The sequence below is a fragment of the Labrus bergylta genome, chromosome 4 (genome assembly GCF_963930695.1).
Source record: "Labrus bergylta chromosome 4, fLabBer1.1, whole genome shotgun sequence".
Taxonomy (NCBI): domain Eukaryota; kingdom Metazoa; phylum Chordata; class Actinopteri; order Labriformes; family Labridae; genus Labrus; species Labrus bergylta.
Window position 1 is genome coordinate 19,881,863 of NC_089198.1, and position 16,872 is coordinate 19,898,734.

A 16,872-nucleotide genomic window follows, 5' to 3' on the forward strand; every position below is an offset into this window, starting at 1 on the left:
TGTTGGTTGCGTCCCCGCGTTACACGTCTCAAAACAACCAATCCAGATGGTTGTGAAGTTTTGGTGACGCGTCCGGCAGGCACCGCTCCTCCCCCCCGCCCGCCCCCCCCCCGCCCCCCGGCGGACAGGACGGGGCGGAGTTAACCAACTTTACACTTGCCGAAGTGAACGACGGACAGATATGTGTTTAGCCTGTCCGTCTGACCCCTTGTGAGGGTTTAATTGCTTAATTTTTTTTATTTTATTTTTTGTCTTTTTAATGTGTATGTATAACTCTGGCGAAGCTTCAAAATGGTAAGTGTTTGTTTTCTACGCTTTAAACAGCGTCAGTCTACGTGCAGCTGATCACCTGTTGCACCTGTTGTCGCTGACAGGTAGCTGAAGAAGCTAAAAAAACTAAATTTGTACACTACTTCCTGCCTTTTTTGATCTTATTCGCCTCTCTAAGACAGCTTTACTTATATTTTAACCTAGTTATTTTTTTTTAGATTTGAGTGTGGACCAAACTTTAAGCGACGTAAGGTGTAAGGTGTGCATTTCCTCAACCGGTCTGCCTCGGCAGAACAGGTTTCGTCACTTTAATTCGAGTACTGCCCTGGTGGCAGTTTGACGCTTTCCATATCAATTTGCCTACGAGCGCATAAAGAGGAAACACACCTAGAAATCCCAGTCAATTCACTCGTTTTCAGCCTGCTGTTATTTAAGTTTAATGTGGATTTAATGTCAGCCTGGAGGTGGCATTAAATCCTGATATTTACTTGGTCTCTTTACCTTTTATGTCCTCATTCGCATGAACCCTCAAATTCAAAGTAATTGATACTCAACCCCCTACATTTTTGTTGTCATTGAATTATAAGAATTTGTTTGCCAGGGTTTGCAGCATGTGCATATGACAAGGTCACTATTTTGTCACCCCGTTTTATACACCAGCTCCTTTTCAAACATTATTGTGGATTTAAAAAGTGCTTTGTTACACATGACTGTAAATTGATCTCTGCTCATGTTGGTCTAGATGAGAGTTGAAGGGTGGTGTTTTGCTAATGACATATTCTACTCAAGTGTCACACACAAAAAAAAACACCATCAATTTTTACACCATTAAATCCAGAAAAGGTCTCTTTCCAGTCACACTTGTTGCCTCTCTTACAACAACAATGAAAGGAAGACTTAAAGGAAATGGTGTAGGCTATCTGTTTGTGCCTGCCCAATATGGGCAGGGGAAAATAAATGTCTTCTCAGATATGAAGCCAAATGTATTCCCAACTTTAGGAAGGATATTCTCTGAACATCTGTGTCCTAACTCTTGAAGAGTATAAATAAAACGCCAAACTGCCTCTTCCTTCATTTTTTGTTAACCCTCCTTTGTCCATGTGTGTCCAGGTGAAGTTACTGTGTAAAGAACCATTACAAGCTGAACATCTTGTTTGACCCTTTGTGTGTGTTAGTGGGTAGTTAATAATGTCTACATTTGCAGCTGTGTGTTTGTGTGTGTGTCCCTCTCAGTTCTTTCATGTATCACAGTTACCACACCAGGCCCTGTTTGTGTGTCTGTGTTGTCAGATGCGCTTCCTGTTGCTCTTCAGTCGCCAGGGGAAGCTGCGTCTGCAAAAGTGGTTCACTCCCATGACCGAACGTGAGAAGAAGAAGATCATCAGGGACATGACCTCCATGGTGTTGTCTAGGCAACCGCGCTCCTGTAACTTCCTACACTGGAAAGACCTAAAGATTATTTACAAGAGGTGGGAGCTGCCCCTGCATGTTAGATTATGTATCTACTTCCTCCTTCGTAGTTGGACTGACAGTCTGCTCTATGTTTAATTTGTAACTGAGTTCTATGTTTGTTTAAACCTATAAAACACAAGTTCACCTTTTCCTCAGGTATGCAAGCTTGTATTTCTGCTTGGCCATAGAGAACCAGGAGAATGAGCTGTTGGCTTTGGAGGTTATTCATCGCTACGTGGAGCTGCTGGACAAATACTTTGGCAATGTATTTCACCGTCTTTCCCATTCTTCTTATTTGATATCCAACTGTAGCCTGAGTGTACCTATTAATCTCATGGTAGTGTTGGCTAAATAATACAAAGCTATCACAATACTCAAGTCACTGACCTGGAATTTTATTTTATTTTAGAAGTGTAGTCGTATGCTTATTATTTGTAGCCTACTGCAAATTATGTCCTGAAGGAAAACACATTTTCTATCTAATCAGAAGTTTTCAATTTAACTGCCATGAAATAATAATATCTAAACCTTTGTTAAAATATTTTCAAGTAATTTAAGTAGCAGAAGGATTTATTTGAATTTGCATGCACCTGATTAAATTAGTGTTGAGGTTGATACCTACCTGCAATATATTGATTAATATTTACATTAGCCTAAATCCTGATTTCTTAACCGTTAGCCTAGGCTAGAAAGATCACATCAGACAACAGTTTTAATGTGAAAGTCAAATGAGGACATTCTGCCCTCTGAGTGGTTTTATTTCAAGTAAAAATCAATAATCGCTGTCATGCCTCCTCCAGGTGTGTGAACTGGACATAATCTTTAACTTTGAGAAGGCCTATTTTATCCTGGATGAGTTTCTAATGGGAGGCGAAATACAGGAAACCTCCAAACAGATGATAAACCGCTCCATCGAAGCCTCGGACATGTTACAGGAGGTGAGATGCTCTGGCGCACACTCTCATGCACGACACGACACACACAACACAAGGTGTGGCTTTTTTTGTATCTGTGGTGTGATCATGTAACATCTGTTGCATGGCTTCATACAGATCATTCATATGATTATACATGTAGTTTGTAGTTGATTGTCTGTATTTTTTTTATTATTAAATCTTGTATGTGGGCTACTAAAGAGGGTTGAGATGGCAGAAGTTGGTGGAAATAAAAAATAAAAAACTCACTTCATATGAATCAAGTGTATGTGGTTGCAGTAGTGTGTCATAATGAGTGCACTTAACAGTGGTGCTGCTGAGTCCCTGGTGTGCCTTTGTCTTCCTTGTTAGGGGTTATGAGCTGTTGCTCCTTTTTGTACAGATTTGTGTTTGTGCTGCTGTTTCTTCCCCCCCTCTGTGTGTCTGTGTATCTCTCTCTCTCTCTGTCAGTGCTATTGCAAGTGTGGGACAGATTTCCCTGAATCATAGATTTTAGTGTTTGGCTGACCCTTCCCGCTCTCCCCCTCTCCCTGCTGTAGGTCCGTGGCTCTGTGTGGTACGGTAGTTAACTGGGGTTTGTTGTTCTGAGCAGGGCTTACTAACACTTTGAAATATAGAGTTGGACTGTGCTCAGCGTAGCCTCCTCATTCATTTTGATTATTATCGCTTCAGGATGACAGCAGTGAGTGGTATGAGGTGGAGCTGTTTGGATGACCTTGAATATGGACAGAAGGTTAGATGTTCTGCTTGTGTTAGTCACGTACCTTGTGTTGGTGTGCTCAGCATTCAATAGCAGGTCATGTGTGGATGTGTGCCTGCCTGTGAATATTAAATGTCTCATGATTCAGTTTTACAAGGCTGTCTATCTTATGTCTTGCTCTGTTCTGCCTTCTTCTAGACCATGGAGGAGTATATGAGCAAACCAGCATTTTAACCCATGGCGGGATAAAAAAACAAAAATCTTACAGTAACAGCGAGGAGGAATACAGCAATACGGGATGCCAAATGTACTGTTTGTAAGTCAGAAGATTTTGAAAATGAAAAAAAAAAAAGGGATGATGCTACTGAACATTTTCTAAATAAAAATGGGAGATAATAAATGTCTGCTTGCATTCTGCCTGAAGCCTTACTGCACAGTAATTTCATTTGAGAGTAAGTCTAATGTTTGTTCATAGCTGTGTGCTTTAATGAAGGGAGGGGGAGCGAGGGGGGGAGAGTGCTTTTTAAAACTAATTCCTGTTTAATTTAAATGAAGTTATGATAGAGGATCAGGGTATGAAGATCTTAATACTGATGTTGTTTTAGGTTTGTAAATGTGTTTCTTATATATTTAAATCCATGTTAATATATTGGACATGAATGATTCATTCTGAGAACACTACAAATTGTTGACTATAAAAACAAAAGTTCAATCGAAAGACAGAAATATTTATAATAGATAATCTTGTCATTCTGATTCCTTTCACACCATCACAATGCTCAGTTTGAGTGAAATTATCTAAATGTTTTGAATCTGTACTTTCAGTTTAATCATGTTTGTCTTTCAAGAGAAGCCGTATCTATTGGTGTGAACATCAGTGCTTTTTATAGTGTGCGTGTATGATGTTGAATCTTTTCATTAAAATGTGTATTTTGGTAAAATCTTGACTTTTGAGGAATCATTGAAGTATTCATTTGAAAGATGGATGTCACTATATCTACTAGAAGTTTGTGTTTTATGGGGACATTAAAGGGTTAATTCGCCCTAATCATTAGGGGAACATAATAACCCATTAGCCTAATGTATACTTTCTGTGATTTCTAACCCAGGCTGAATTTAGTGGAAGGTGTAGGTTTTTTTTAATAAGGCAACACAACTCAGCAAGAAGAAAAATAATACCGCTGATGCTTTATTCATCTGTGATTCATCACACATTATTGAACATGTACAAAATGGTTTAAAAATGAGCATACATAGCACAACCACTGGTAGGCCGACGATACAGAGCTTCGTAATATGAAAGGGTTGGAAGGCAGGCGATGGTCTGCTATTTAGACTTGAAAATAATTATCCATAATAATAACATTAAATCTACTAACCCTGAATATAGCAAGAGTCACAACAACACTTGTCCTCTTTCACAATGAAAACTCCCACGATGTTCCTTTAGTTCTCCTGTCTTTATACTGTATGCGTGTGTTTAACAGGCCCAGTCTGCATTATATTTAACAGATATATTCACATAATGTCGATGAAAAATAAGTGTTTTTACCAGTACTCAGTTGATAATAATTTAAATATAGGCCCATTCCTGCTGTTCACAAACAACATTCATGTAAACAAACCTTGAACGTCATCACAAAACTTTAATAACTTCAGCATTCATAGTGAAATTGTGATTATTAATCAAAGTATTTATAGGCAATTTAGGACTAAAGACAGGTTCACATCCATTTTGAGGACGCCTTTTTCACTATTGCACCTTTAATATTTATATAATGTTCTTGCAGCAAGTAGGGACTTTTCTTTGTAAGTGTTCATTTTCGTTAGAATGACATTAGTATAAGCTATAATACTATAATAGAAAGTTGTAAACTATATCACGTCCACAAAACTTTATTTTTGAGACAGTATAAATACTATATTCTGAATTTCTTGCGTCTTGCAAGGCGTCTGGCTACATCCCAGCCGCGGTTTTTTCACGGTGCTCCTTCCCATCCTCTTCTTCATTGACGATCTGTGGAGCTGACGTCTTGGCGGTACTCTCCTCTTTCCCCTGCACCTCTGTGGGGTAAACCTCCTCTGTGGCCACCTCGGTCTCCCTCTTGACAACTGGCCTCTTTTCAGCGTCTGCTTGCCCCAAGTAGTCCTTCAGGGCCCGCTCGTACAGCTCATACGGAAACTGGCCCTTCAGCTGTGCCTGCGTGTCCCTCTTGGCGATGGGGTTGGGGTACTCTGTAAGGATTTTCGCTGCCAGGTAGGTGGTCACCTCGTCTTCTACATCGCCATCATCATCATCATCATCGGCAGCAGCAGCAGCTTGGCGCTTCAGGGGCATTTTATTAAGCTCAGATAAAAACAGGTTCTCCCTGCGTCCGGATGATGAAGGGATTTTAACCGGGCCTGGATTTGCTGCTGGATTTGACACTGCTGGGATTCTATCCAAGGGGGCCTTCATGGGTCTCTGCACCACGGGATACTCGTTACTGATCGTCTCCACGCCGATAATGTCCAAAAAGTCCTCTCTGTCCATGTCCTCGTGGGCGGGCTTGCTCTTCAGTGGCAGTCTACGGTTGAAATACCGGATCTTGGGGGTCTGGCCGGGCATGTAACGAACCGGGGCGTGGGGGTCGCGGTGGAGCTTCCTAAGCTCCTGTGTGAGCAACATGTCGATGAGGTCCTGCGGGGGGACGTGGAGCTTCAAGGAGAGTTCCAGCAACTCCTTTACCGTCCGGGGATCCAAGATTGAGGGGCGGATCAGTCTCTTCCTCTGCTCCCCGGTCTTGTCCCTCTTCTGGGTCTGGTCACTCATCTCCAGGACCTTCAACAGGTAGTAGTCCACGAGTTTTGTGTCGTCATCAGACTCCTCTTGGTCCTGGCTTGCCCTGCGCTGCATCTCTTCCCTCTCTGCCTCTTCTTGCTCACCAAGCGCCCTGTCCATTTCTTCATGGCTCCCGTTCTCCAACTCCTCCGTCTCCTCCCTCTCCTCCACGGGGACCCACTCCTCTCCTCCGGCCACATCCTCATAGGCCGGGTTCCTCAGGCTCATTCCCTCATCTTCCTCCTCGTCGTCATCTCCGAACACGTCTCTCTTTTGGCCGGTGACTGAGGGCATCCTCCCGAGCTCCTCAAAGATGGAGCGCAAATTGGCGAGGCTCTGGGGTGTGTACTGCTCATCCAAGTCCTCCGTGGCCCTCTTGGAGGCGTCTGTGTTCTCCTCATCCTCAAACATCAGTGGATATTTCTTATGGGGTCTGGGGAAATTGCCGTAGTCTGCCGGCGCGCTCTCGGGGACTTCCGTGTCTTTGGTGCGGTGCCTGTGCGTGCGTCTGTCGTTCCTGGGCGCAGACGCGGGGCTGAGCTTTGCGTCTTTACCGGCCTGTTCCTGCAGAGACCTGAGCAGGGCTTTCATCAGCTGCTCGGCGGTAATGTCCTGTCTCTGCGGCACGGCGGGGGCAGGCTGACGGTCCCCGGGAGCCTCATCCTGCTGCGAGGCGAGCTGGAGCAGGACCCGGAACTTCTCCACTTCGTCATAATCCGCGGGTTCGGGTCGGCCCCCGTTTCGCTGCTTCAGGTTCTCTATGTACTCCAGGGCTTTCATCATGTCGGAGCTGGGTGGGTAGGCAGCCGGCTGCCCCTCACTCTCCCCGCCTCGGAGCCTGTAGTGGCGGGGGAGAGACGCAGCCTGCACGGTGCAGCCATGGACGAGGAAGGCGAGCAGGACCACGGCTCCCCCCGCGGGCAACTTGTGGTGGAAATGCAGCATTATAGGCTATCTATTACCTGCGAATGAGGAAAGAACAAAATGTTATGACTAAAAAAAAAAACCAACACAAATCCAAGAGAATGTTGCTTCTACCTAAAATTGAGAGATTAAAAACCTACTCTAAAGCAACGAGCCTCACAGTGCTTGAGACTGTTTTGATCCGGTATTTGTATGCCTACCAGAGGTTTACGCTCCGCAAATTGAATAGGATGCTGCGCGTGAGGAGATGCATTCACATCACTGGATGAGTCACTCCCCGCGTTGTTATGGGTAACCTCAACATCCGATTTCAATTAAACACCAACCACAACTGAAACATTGCATCCCCTACTCGTTAATTCTCTGTAGCTACACTCATTATAACCTCCTATTGTTTAGGATGTGTTTAATCACAATAACAATCTCCATTGTTACATACATTTTGAGATCGGCGAAAAGCGAGCGTAAAAAGACTGCCCTCCAATCTTTGACAACATTTGAACTAAAAAATAAATTGAATATGTATCTAATCTTTGTCTTACCTTTGGCAATAAACCTCAGACAGCAGTGAAGGTGTATGTCATCTCCTCTGTAGCGGTCTCGGGCTCTTCTGTTTTCAGCACTTGGACAGCTCCCCTCGTTATATGAGGCGACACCTGACCACCGCGTCATCACACAACACACGCAAGAGCCGCTCCAAAAAAAAAAAAAAATCCATATAAATGATTCAGATTTATGATATGGTATACTAAAAACCTTGCAGTGTTAAAAATAGTTCGCTTTGCTGTCTGTTGAACAGCGGAGATCTGTAAAAGCATATCGACTGGAAGGAGGTTTAAAAGCCTGGAAGCAGATGTATTGACTCCAGAACGAGGTCTCACAAAGAGCGATATGTTTATGTTTCATATTCATCCATCAGAAGAGTGAAGCTTTTCTTCTTGCATAGAAATATGTAAAGGAAATCTTAATTCATATAACCTCTCCATGTATGTTCTTACAAACTAATGCAAACATCAACATGTGGGACTATTTCATCTGAAAAATACATTTTGCCTTTCACATTTCATGTCACAATAAGGGAACTTTTGGGAAAACTAGGTTTAAAACAATTTGCAGTTTTCTACCATCACCATCGTCATGGTAGATGAAGAGTTAAACCCTCTAGCGATGACTCACAGACTAAAACCACCGCGGAGTTGCTGTCGCAGTTTAGCAGCCATCTCCCTCTCTCTCTCTCTCTCCCTCTCTCTCTCCCTCTCTGTGTGTGTCTCTCTCTCTCTCTCTTTCCCTTACCCCCTGCTTGATACGGTGATAAACAACCCCCATGTCGGCTGGGGGCCAAGAGCTTGCATTCCGCAGGTCGACAGGATAAAAGGGCCACAGCAGGGCACCTGATGATGGAAGGTCAGGGATGGGGTGTGACAAAGATCGTGGTGAGATGAGATCAGAAACCCAGGCAATCACTCAAAACATAGCAAGTTGTTTTAAAAATCTAGAACAGACTTTGAGTTTATAGATCTATATGCTTATCTGGATCCAAGTATTTTGATACTATAATACCAAGAAGAATTATGTTTTTAATATTTACACCACAAGATTTTTTTGTGCTTTTTTTAGTATCACCCCGAGACAACAAACTAGCCTAAAACATATACAGTATAACAGAATGATTTTATTCTGCGAGACACCCCCTTCCACTTCAGGCCTGCTTTACCTCAACCCCACTCCTTTATTTTCATTGCGTATCTAATTGCATCTAGTGTAGTCCCCTGTGCTCAACATTTCAAGTTTTTTTTACTTCACCCCTGTAGAGGACTCAATGTCCTCAAATGGAGGCGATTACAATGTTTGATTGGGAATGCTTCTCCCTTAAATTTGCTGTCTGCTGCTTGGTTTCCAGGGCAGAAGACCTGCAGAAGGTTTCATATAAAAAAGACATGTCTATCCTGGCTTGTTTAAATGTACCTGTGTTAGTGACAAAAGAGCGGGAGGAGAGAAATAGAAACTGAATCACAGCCCAGGAGACCGATAGAGGGACCAACAAAGAAGCAGATGCGTGGTGATGTTTGTCAGATGAGTTGTATAATCCCACAGCATCACTCCTCCTCTGTCATCACATCTCTCCATTCACAAACTGCCTTGACTCCAGAGGTCACGACGGCAGCCAGCACACTGTAGTATCAATCATTTAAAGGTTACATTCTCCTGCACACCCATTAGGAGCTAAGCAATGGAATATGTTTTTTGGGGTTTTTTTTAAAGCAAATGAGAGGTGAATATTTGGAAAGCTTTTTTTTTTTCAAAATCTGGAAAAAATATTTGTGACACATGTTCTTACTGTATTTTAAGTGTCTGAGTCAGAAATGCTCTGATGTTGTGTTTCGTTCACTGCTCAAAATAACTTGTCACACAGCTCCTGTGACGCGAGTGAGTCATTATGCACCAGACAAATAGACAGGAATGCATTTAAGCAGGATACAGTATTTCTTCAGCTTACCTCTGTCCGCATCTTGTGGATCAGCTTGAGGAAAAGCACACGTTAGGATGGCAATGCATGTGCATCAACATCCAAACATTCAGATCCATAACTTAAGTAAAAGTACCAGTTCAATAATGTAAAAACAAAGAGGAGGAAAGTAGCATTTTACGATTTAAGTCAAGCAAAGCTATTTTTTTTCAGAAATGTACAAACTGTTAATTTGATCTGCATGCATTGTATTTTCTGAGCTCATCATTATGTCTTGAAAGTAAGTTCTTTATCTGAAAAGCAACATTGCCTCTCATGTCAATGCAGCAGGATTTCACTGTTAATTCTATTGGATTTGAAGTGTAAAGTACCATAAAATACTAAAGTGTAAGTAATGTTGTAATTAGTACCTAGTTAATCTCAAGTGTGTGTTGTTCAGGTCTCACTTAAAATCCACATTTAAATTAATAACATATTATTGGACTGGTTCATTCAGAAAAAGGCTTTACATGCGTCCATCTTTTTTTCTTATCCTCACTTGTTATCCTTTGTTATACTGTCTTAATTTCTGTTTGCAGCCCCCCAGGGTGCTATGAGGATCCTGAGTGATGGATCAGAGGATTTCAAACTCAAATCCCAGCAGGTTCCTGCTGTGCAGAAAGATTCGCTGTCTGAATCTGTGTTTCCCCTCTGGGGCTTGTGATGTGCTGTCTGTGTAAATCGTTCCATACAGACCCACACACTCACAGCAGACACTTGAGGAGCATTTACAGTGATTGGTAATGCTGCATAGCCTTTTTCTCTCTTGGTCTTCATTCATTCATTTGTTAGAGTTACAGCTAGGAAGCGGGGAAATCACAGTTATTAGATTAAGAGTCCTTAGTGACACTCACTCACTCATTATCTTTGTTTACTGTTTTTCTTTTTACTTCCTGTACCAATAAACGTCCACTGAAATGAGCTGGAAGGGTAAATAATAGTTTTGTTGCTAGAAATGTCAACTCTCTCCTTGTGCATGTTGCAAGTAATGCATTTGCACATATGAGCTTGTCGTTGACAATATGCTAATGAATGAATGTCTCTTCTTTCTCTGGTTTCAGTGATGAATATTGATCAGTTTCCATTGAAACATATCATAACACATGTGTTAAGGTTTTTTCTAAAAAATAAAACTTCCCAAAGTCAGAGATGCCTCTCAAACTGAAGCAAATATCTTGGTAAAAGTGATCTCAGAAGTGCTGAATTTAAGTAAATTAAGATTAATTTATCCATAAGGAATAATAAGGGTTAGGGTTAGTTTTGAATTATGTTTTTCCTTTAGTTTGGTAAAGATTTGGGAATGCCCTAAATATAAAGGCCCTCTTTTCTCAGCCTTAAAACTGTTTCAAATGATTTAAATTGGGTTTTTTTCTGCACATTTGTTGTACTCTCTCTTCCTTACTGACTATTCATAATGAGCACGTATTGGCCTCATTGCACATTCTCTGGAATTGTGATGCAGAATCCTAGCAGCACTGTCTCAAATAAGTATCGAAAATTGCATTTTTTTTGCATGTTCAGTCCTTGAAACCCTCTACCATAGAACACAGTTGTATGAATATTCTCAGCAAGGTCCATATTTGCATGTTACATTGAGTTTCACTCTCTTTCCCCTTTTACCCAGAGACAATTTGCATAATTTGGTCTCTTCGATTATAGTTTAATCATCTATAGTAACTCCCTCCTCCTCCTCCTTCAGTCTCTCAACCCACAGCGGTCAGTGGGGACCCTGCTTCTGTTTATCCACGTGTCAGTCAAAGCTGCGGGGAGAGAGTGATATCAGCCCAATGATGGCTTGTGTGCGTCACAAAGCAACAAAGGCACACGTCCATATGTTCACATTCAGACACACACACACACACACACACACAGAGATACATATAGCAGCATTTTTTGATTTTATGCCTCAGCGGCTCAAGGATCCATGACTCAACCAGGAGTCAAGGTTAGGGAGCTGCAAACACTCAATCGTTTCAGCCTTGAATTCTTCAAGAACATCTTAACCTGCACACACTGTAAAGAAAAATGATTATGATCACTGTGAAAGACAGACTACAGGGCCATATGTACTTTCGCTCCTTTGTGTTCATCCTCCTCCTCCTAACAACTTCACCCCCCCATCACCCCGTCATGAGGCGGTGGGAGAATGGCACGCCTGTTGTCATGGCACACCTTCGTCTCAACCAACGTCTCCATGGTGACGCAGCCTCCCAGGCTCTTTCATCTGTTTCCACCTTCTTCTCTTCCCACAGGTTGATATCCTCCTTCTCTTTCTTAAGATTGTCATGTTCTCAGCAACTTGCATTCATTACTCTTTCCCCTCTGCTGTACCCTTCAGGCTCTTGTGCCAATTACTGATGTTAAAGTATGGTCCTTGTCTTCTGGCAGCAGGTGGTGTTAGCCAGGAACTGAGAACGGCTTTGATTAGAGGGCCAATATTTTGTATGAGTCATTAGGACAGAGGAGAAGTAAAGATAGAAGTGTGCTGTCTTGAGCAGTATAGGGAGTAGACAGGGAAACTGAAGGAGAGAATGAGAGGAATGACGGCAAACATTCTCCACAAGCTAAGACTTTTTGAAAAGGGCACATGTCCACGTCATGCTACTGGAATGCAGTAGAAGAACCGTGGGAGTAGGTTTCATATCCCTGCATTAATGAGTCTGACTGCTTCTAATAGTCACTCTGAGCAGTGCAACATTTAAGACACACATGTATTGATTTTCTTGTTTGGAGTTTGATGAAAAGATTATCACCACTTATATTCCTGCATAGTAAATATAGAACCGCAATGACAGCCTGTAAGCTTTGCCTGGCTTTAAGACTCTGAAATAGCTATCCAGGCTTTGTCCAGAATATGGGTACTGACCAAACACCTCTTTAACTCCCCTTTGCACCATTGTTTTTTAAATTTTAATCTTTACAGAATTTATTTGCTTCTGAATTTGTTAGCGACACTTTTCGTTTTATTTTGTGCCTCTTTGATTGGATCGTTGAAATCTGACAGGTAATGATGAGGGTGATAAACCGGGAATAATTTGAAGCAATGGTCATCATTTTGGAGACTAGGTGGTTTATGGTTGGTGCCTTCGAGTCAAAATAAGCAGGATTTGTCATTCTACCATTACCCTGCTTGCTGATATTGGCTGGGGGCTTCACACCCACAGCCCAAAGTTTGACGCCAAGAATTGCCTCAAACACAGTGTAATGAGAAAATACAAGCAGATGGTAACTGACTTAAATGGATAATGACTGATAGCTGAGCAACACTTTTGTATGGGTTTTGTAAAATCTTCCTTCTTTAGCCTCTCAAGCCTCACTATCAACCAAGCTCTCACTGCAACTCTACATTTTAGTCACTTTCTCAGTCACTTCTTCCCTCCAGCAAAACAAAACATGTCTCTTATCCATCAGTTTAACATATATCCACCAATCTTTAACACTCTCTATGTTTCCTAAATCTACAGTTTCTCTTTACTGACTCTACCCCCTTCTAACCTATCAGCATTCACTCTGCTCTTTTCACTCATTATTAATCCCCCCCACCCCTACTTTTAGACCCTGTTCATTTTAATGACTGCAAGTTTTCACCTTGGTGTTCTGACTCATCCCTTTTCGACACCGCCAGTATCTTTGTGTGTCTGTGTGTGTGTGTGTGTGTGTGTGTGTGTGTGTATGTATCCCCCCCACCCTTCCCCTCCTCACTGTGGATGTGTGTGTGTACGTGAGCCCACGTACACAGATTATGCGAGTGTCTGTTGTGAGGGATGCAGTGTGACGCACCGGCTGACGTCACCACAGGCTGAGACAGGATGTGTTTTTTGATGAAGAGAGCTGAATTGAAAACAGAAGTAATATGTGAGACAATTATAATTGGTCAAAACATGAGGATAAAATTGTAATAAATAAAGTAGCAATAAATCATGTTGTCATGCTTACAGCTACTGAATATGAAGTAAATAATTATGCACATACTTATACATCATAATTGATACAAATCATAATTAATCATTTTGGTCCATGTAGTCTTTTTGCCTTTCTAATTGGATTTTTGTCTTTCAGGCTCCTTAATTGGCTGTCCATGTAACAGCTTTATGGACTGCCATAACTTGAGGTGTTGTGTCCAAGCAACCGCAGTCATTTTTATGCTCATTAAAGTCTGCCACCGTTCCCTGTCCTCCTCTGCATATCTCCATTTGACCAGTGACTTATTGTGAGGCTGCAGGGAAAGTGTGTGTTTTTCGCAAATGTGAGTCATCGCAAACCAACATAGAGATGCAATACGTTTGTCATCGTATCCAGGGCTCAACTTTGTGTGTTTTTTTTAATAAAGTATGCACACAATCTCTGTGTGTTAACAAGCAGCTGCTTTTGCACAAGAGATTGTTCTTAATGTGAGATGTTTTAACTAAGCTCTTTCTCATGTGAGTACGGATCTATTTTTGTCTCCCCTCCTCTTCCTTACACTTCATCCTCTCATCTTGCCATTATTATCCATCCTCATTCATCCTCCCCTCCCTCTTTATTCTCTCTTCTTCTTTGCCTGTTTTTTTTTGCAACTTCCCTCTCTCATTCATCCCTCCCTCCATCCTCTTCTCTTTCTTTGCTTTATCTCTGCGGTCTCCGTTTCTCTCTCCACCACTCCCTGTCGGGCCGTGCAGTGATGCTGCTCTGGCTGCCTTCCAATCCGTTTGCCCCCCCCCTCCATTCCCCAACCTCCACACCTCCTTCCCTCCCTCTTGATGCTATAAATACCCGGCATCGGTGAGTCATCGCCGAGACGTATCGGTTGCCTCTCCCTCTCCATCCTCAACCCCCTCCTCTTCCTCTCTCCTCCTCTTTCCCCCTTGTAGCTCTCTCTCTCTCGCTCTCTCTCCTTCTTTGAGCTCATTTCCAGACCTCACAGGTCTCCCGCCTCCACTTTTGGCCCTCACATCATCATCATGACCTGTGCATGACAAGGTGCAGCCAAAGGTCAGCGTGATACCAAACACACAAACAGCAGGAGTGTGCAAAACAGGGATAACCGAAAAGTACAGCTTCATATTCACTAAGTTTCCAAGTAGGTGAAAAGAAATGTTGCCTGCGTTCTCCTCATATGCCCCCTACATAGCTTCAAAGTCAGACAAAACTTTTTTTTTTCTCTCTTGCAACATGAAAGAGAAAGAAATAAATTGTGCATCTGCTTGTTCCAGTGCTGCAAGCTGCCGCATCAAAAGAAAAAGTCTCATGTTTTACTGCACTTTAGGGCACATAATTGGTTTCTCCCGAAGCCTTGATGTGTGACTTTCACTTTAAAGAGAGGTTCTGCATTTAACTAGTGCTGTAGTACAAATTAGGAATGATTTTTTTTCATGTACGAGCCTGCAAATTGAGTTCAATAGACTAAAAGGTCATGTTGAAGCAAATTTGTTTTTTTTTAACACGGGGCATTAAATGCAGGAAAATGGGTGCTTATTGTTTCACTTCCTGCCCAAAATCAACTTCAATCACTTCTAATCCAGCCAAACCCCACTGTACCTGTGAGGCTCTAACATGTACTGTCATTGCTCCAGCATCTTTCCGCCTCACATGTAATTATTCTGTTGTGTTTTTCTTCCACCCACCTCTCCAAGGAAATGAGGCAGCTCCAGTTCATCTTCCCTCATCCTTGGGTAAACTCCAGTATGGCTTATTGGCTCACACACTGGAGAGTGCGTGCTGAGCACCAACACAGATAAAAGTTTCTTTGGGCATTTCTGAGTCATAACTAGACAGGAAGAGCGAGCGAGCGAGACACAGAGGGAGTAGGAGAATAAAAGTTGGATAAGTGTCAGAGAGCAAAAAGATGACAAGCAAAGAAGCAAACACACACAGATCATGCAATAGGGAAGATGTCCTTCACAGTTTCCTGCTGCTTGTTGTTGTTGTTGTTGTTATCTTCGTGGTGGAGACACTCTGTGTCTGTGTGTGTGTGTGTCTGAATCAGTGGGCTAATGAAGGGAGCACTATGCCTCTGACGCACTCTCCAGTCCCAAAGGGTTGGATGGAGGGAATAGAGAGGAGGGGAGGGGTTAGATGAAGCGTTTGTCTCTCTGTGGTCTCATAGCTTCTGTTTTATTGGAAAGAAAATGCAAACCGACACAGACAGACACATCACGCAAAATGTAATGTGTTCTCGCAGACTGCTCTAACTGTATGTAAGATGTTTGTTGTTGTCAGTGAGCAATATACAAGAAGTGTTTTCCTTTTCATATACATTCAAGGCTCAGGACAAAGAATGGATTTCATTGGTATATGTGTGTATGACCTGCCAATGTGCTACATGTACATTCGGATCCTCATTTTCATCAAACCTTTGTAAGTCTCACACCGTACAGCTGTAATAGCAGGGCCCAGTTGTTGAAAAGGATTCTGATGTCAGATCAAATCTGTCAGATTGGATCATCGATGAGCGTTGGTGCATTGAATCTTGAAAAAACAGTTTGTTTTTTTTGTTTTTTAAAAAAAGGATATTTAATGCATAAGGTAATCCAGGTTATTCAATCATTAATCAGAGCACAACCTCCAGTTTTGTGTTAAAAACTAAAATTGGGATGACTTCCAGCTCAAAAATCAGGATCATCCTGATCCAGCTAGAGGACTGGACTTAGGCTGAATGACAGCAAAAAAAAAAAGTGACAATTCTAAATGTGTCAGACAAACAACGTTTAATAATCATGTTGATTCATTAGGTTTTTGTTGGTGTTGTTCTAATTTTGCTCTTGATTTGCTCAATCCTTACTGTCATGGGTATTCAGATAATCCAGATTTGGTAACCTGTAAAAGTCATTATGTGCATCAGGTAGATCCTTTCCAGTTTTTCTTCTTTTCAAATGAATTAACTAACCCTGGGTGGCAAAAGGTGACTTTTCAGATCCGAGTCATTCTTACTCAAACCAGACCCTGCTGATTATAACAACAAATCAAATAGTTCAAAGTGGAACAAAGGAGGCAGCAGGCCATTATTACTGTAAGAGAAATTATAAGTAAAGACCAGTTCAACTGATGGCTGCTGATAATAGCTGAAACAAATCATCATTTAATCTACTAAGGGACTGACAGGAAGTTCAGGTCTATTATATTTTTAATGAACAGGACAGTTTTGCTTATTTTCAACCCTGTCTCTAAAAACAAAGTAAGGTAGATCGTATGACATACGCAGTTGTTTCGGTTTTCTCATTTATGTAGTTGGTGGCCCTTACGAACCATCCCTTCTTCTGAGTCTTCACGTTTACATTTACTGCTT

General features: G+C 42.1%; 2 protein-coding genes across 4 annotated transcripts; one reads left to right on the plus strand and one right to left on the minus strand.

Moving 5' to 3' along the window:
* The first annotated feature begins 134 nt into the window (after positions 1-134).
* ap1s3b (adaptor related protein complex 1 subunit sigma 3b) lies at positions 135-4,304 on the plus strand. 2 transcript variants are annotated; one of them, XM_020633979.3, is made up of 6 exons: positions 135-294; positions 1,561-1,739; positions 1,879-1,987; positions 2,523-2,660; positions 3,330-3,390; positions 3,556-4,304. In XM_020633979.3, exons 1-5 carry the CDS (start codon positions 292-294, stop codon positions 3,369-3,371), a joined length of 471 nt encoding a protein of 156 aa, XP_020489635.1. In that variant the 5' UTR covers positions 135-291; the 3' UTR covers positions 3,372-3,390; positions 3,556-4,304. The 2 variants fall into 2 exon arrangements, with proteins under 2 accessions (XP_020489635.1, XP_020489638.1); XM_020633982.3 differs by lacking the exon at positions 3,330-3,390.
* A 221-nt stretch (positions 4,305-4,525) lies between these two features.
* scg2b (secretogranin II b) lies at positions 4,526-7,797 on the minus strand. 2 transcript variants are annotated; one of them, XM_020634100.2, is made up of 2 exons: positions 7,645-7,797; positions 4,526-7,140 (listed from the first exon to the last, which is right to left on the minus strand). In XM_020634100.2, exon 2 carries the CDS (start codon positions 7,121-7,123, stop codon positions 5,315-5,317), a length of 1,809 nt encoding a protein of 602 aa, XP_020489756.2. In that variant the 5' UTR covers positions 7,124-7,140; positions 7,645-7,797; the 3' UTR covers positions 4,526-5,314. The 2 variants fall into 2 exon arrangements, with proteins under 2 accessions (XP_020489756.2, XP_065810089.1); XM_065954017.1 differs by lacking the exon at positions 7,645-7,797 and adding an exon at positions 7,243-7,352.
* Between the last annotated feature and the right edge of the window lie 9,075 nt (positions 7,798-16,872).

Excerpts from the sequence above, each read along its gene's own strand:
- ap1s3b (XM_020633979.3), top strand. Across the intron at positions 1,988-2,522 it reads TGGACAAATACTTTGGCAAT|GTGTGTGAACTGGACATAAT; the intron begins GTATTTCACCGT and ends TGCCTCCTCCAG. Across the intron at positions 2,661-3,329 it reads CCTCGGACATGTTACAGGAG|GATGACAGCAGTGAGTGGTA; the intron begins GTGAGATGCTCT and ends TTATCGCTTCAG.
- scg2b (XM_020634100.2), bottom strand. The coding sequence starts at position 7,123 with ATGCTGCATTTCCACCACAAGTTGCCCGCGGGGGGAGCCGTGGTCCTG.